The sequence below is a fragment of the Diospyros lotus genome, chromosome 2 (genome assembly GCF_014633365.1).
Source record: "Diospyros lotus cultivar Yz01 chromosome 2, ASM1463336v1, whole genome shotgun sequence".
Lineage (NCBI taxonomy): Eukaryota > Viridiplantae > Streptophyta > Magnoliopsida > Ericales > Ebenaceae > Diospyros > Diospyros lotus.
Genome location: NC_068339.1, coordinates 45,810,933 through 45,814,029, shown reverse-complemented (window position 1 = coordinate 45,814,029; position 3,097 = coordinate 45,810,933). Strand labels below are relative to the sequence as shown.

General features: G+C 39.2%; 1 protein-coding gene across 1 annotated transcript; it reads right to left on the bottom strand.

The window, feature by feature from the left end:
• LOC127793910 (transcription factor MYB1-like) lies at positions 1-2,043 on the bottom strand. Its single transcript, XM_052324690.1, has 3 exons — positions 1,802-2,043; positions 1,520-1,649; positions 1-800 (listed from the first exon to the last, which is right to left on the bottom strand). Exons 1-3 carry the CDS (start codon positions 1,932-1,934, stop codon positions 152-154), a joined length of 912 nt encoding a protein of 303 aa, XP_052180650.1. The 5' UTR covers positions 1,935-2,043; the 3' UTR covers positions 1-151.
• Between the last annotated feature and the right edge of the window lie 1,054 nt (positions 2,044-3,097).

Sequence of the window (3,097 nt, the reverse complement as noted above, 5' to 3'; positions counted from 1 at the left end):
TGATGATGGATAACAGGGATTAATTCTTTCTTATTAAGAAGGGCAACCCATGATCAGACCAAATATATACAAGCAGCTAGCTAGGTAGGGCCAATTAATTAGTTTAAGTAACATCTAATTATTTAACTTAATTACTGTTTGCAATGAAGTTTTAATTTAGGCCCCTTATCTTTTGCTGTTCTTGAAGCCAGTCCATGCTGGCCGGATCAAGAAACTGGAAATCGGAGTCATTGAACAGCTTATCATCGGACAGAAGTAGGGTTTGGTCGGAATTTTCCGGCGACGAGGAGCTCGTGTTCGTATCATTGATGTTGCCATCTAGTTCCAACCCGCCCGTTTGATCAAACTCAGAGAGTGGAGCGAAATCAGTGTTGAGAAAATCGGACAAGAACTTGTCGTCCACTTCGAAGTTCATCATCATGAACTGATCGCAGCCGGACCCGCCGTTGTCTTGCATGGCGTTCGCCGGCCCTGCAGGGGCCTCGTTCGCAGGCTCGGATCCCGCCACCGGGCCAGGCTGGTGGTCGCCCGGGAAAGTACTGGCACCGTGCTGGGGGTCTGGGTCGGTGATGAAAACCTTGGTGCATCTCGACGCCTTGGTCCGGACCACGCAGGAGTCCATGGCGGCGTCGGACACGGCATGGCCTCGCAGCTCTTTTCCGGCCACCGGCTTTCCCTTCGGCTTCCGGTTGGACATGGCGCTCGGGTGGCCTTGCACCTTCTTCCCGATATTCGTGTTCCAGTAGTTCTTTATTTCATTGTCTGTTCGCCCTGGGAGCCTTCCCGCAATCAGAGACCATCTGTGCAAGTAAAATCAAACAAGTAAATGCTTTTGCCATGGCAACAACCAGTCTAAAACTCGTGATATCAAACAAACATAGATTATTCCGACGCAATTATTGGGCACATCATTGTTAAAAGCATGAGGGGTCCTGTAGATTGTGGAGCCAGAATTCTATTTTTTTGGCTAACTTTTCACACCCCACTTCACTTATTTCATCCTCTCCTTATTTATGGTGAATTTACGTGGTTCGCCAAAGCTGTTTCCGTACGTTAGAAAAGCAGGCTAGCTTAGCAAGTCAAAGTCGTGTTTTGTTTTGAGACAGCAACACAGGAGGCCTATAATTATTCATTGATTTATTCAAACTTTGCATTAAATTGTAACACGTTATTAGGAGCCATATCGTCCTCATTTTTACACCTAAACTGTCAAATGACGATGACCCCGCCTCCAATCTAGTGCTCTCATCGATACAACAATTTTTTACTCTACTGCTGCTCAATTCCTACGATGATAACAAAATCTCATGTTTTTATTTCTAATTATATATGTGGGTATGCATTATATATGTATAGCCATGAGTTCTGAGCTTTCAAGGCAGATAATTATTTCAAAAGTGGCAATGCAGGATGGTAATTGCAAGATTTGTGGTGCCATTAGCTAGTATTAAACACAGCTTGCAATTGAAATAATGGAAGAAATTAATTAATATTAATGAATTAATGAAGAGTTAATTACCTGTTCCCAAGGAGCCTGTGAAGCCTGATGATGAGGTCTTCTTCATCGTTGGTAATGTTCCCTCTCTTAATATCAGGTCTTAGGTAATTCAGCCATCGCAGCCTGCAACTCTTTCCGCATCTCTTGAGACCTGCACAAATTCATTCATTCACGAGTCAAACACTACATATATATATATATATTGAAGCCCACTCAGCTTGTTTTTTTTCTCATTTTCTTTTCCCTCAAAAGTAACAGAAAGAAAATTTTCTCTTCCCATCTAAGCTAGCTAGCTCTACGTACCTGCTCTCTTGGGAAGGTTCCTCCATTTTCCTTCGCCATTGGCTTTAATGTAATCAGTGAGAATCTTGTCTTCCATGGCTGTCCATGCCCCTCTGTTTAATCCTTCTTTTGAACAACAAGGGCTTCTACCCATTTCTCTCTCTCTCTCTCTCTCTCAGGAAACACTGGGTTTCCGTCCAAGCCGGAAAGAGAGAGACTTTCTGCCTGCAAGAGTGTAAAAGTAACTCCTATATATACTGCTTCCAAGAATCCTAGAAAGGTTTGATATATATTATCTGTGTGAGTATGGACTCTCCACCTAGACCCAGTACTCCACCGTTCTAAATTATTAACCTATGAAAACATAAAATTATAAATATGACAGATTATTAGGGGTCCATTTCTATGACGTCTCTACCTATCACATGTAATTGTTTGCATTCAATGTTAATTTTAACTTCTAATCTTGCCCCCCAAAATTGGGTAATATTATATAAATAAAATTTATGACTTCACCAAGTCTTTAATTATATAATTACAATAAAATTTTATATTAATCATAATAATAATAATAACGTTCTTATAAACACGAGTTGTTAGTTAAGAAAATGCAGTTGTTATTATAATATATATATATATATATTTTAAAGTTTATGCAACAGATATAAATGAATTATTTTCACGAATTCGTAGCCAACTTTCAATACGATCGTACGTGTAATTGGACTTTGAAGCTATTAGGAAGACAAAATGGGTGAAGTTTAGAAAAATTGAAGAAGTGATTGAAAATAATAATGCAAGCCACCTACCTGCCCTTCCAGAGGGGTCCTGGCTGCTTCCTCTCAAGCTAACTTTCACACTCCTTGAAAGTTCGTTCAGAATATTAATATTAAACTTTTTTTTTCTTTTTGCATGCCATGTACTGTAGTGGGTGTTTCTCTCAAGAACCACCCAATATTAATTAAGGCTCCGAAAGGGCTAATTATTAGACATATAAGACAATGGTCCATTTCAAGCCTCTCCAATATTAATTTAATCCAATTATTATGACTCTATTTTATCTCTGTTTCTTTCACTCCGATCAACATCTGTCATGTTATCTCCCACTCATTGATGACTTTATTAGGTACTTAATTAGCTACAACCAACTCTAATATTCTTATTTATATATATATATATATATTAGGTAAAAAAAAAAAAAAAAAACAGTATCTCATGTGGTCTCTGGTCAACTGCATGTGTCGAGTACTGCTTTGGGATTTCTCCCTTTTTCTGTTCTTTTTTTCTCCTCTTCTGTTTCCCTTTTAATTTTTATGC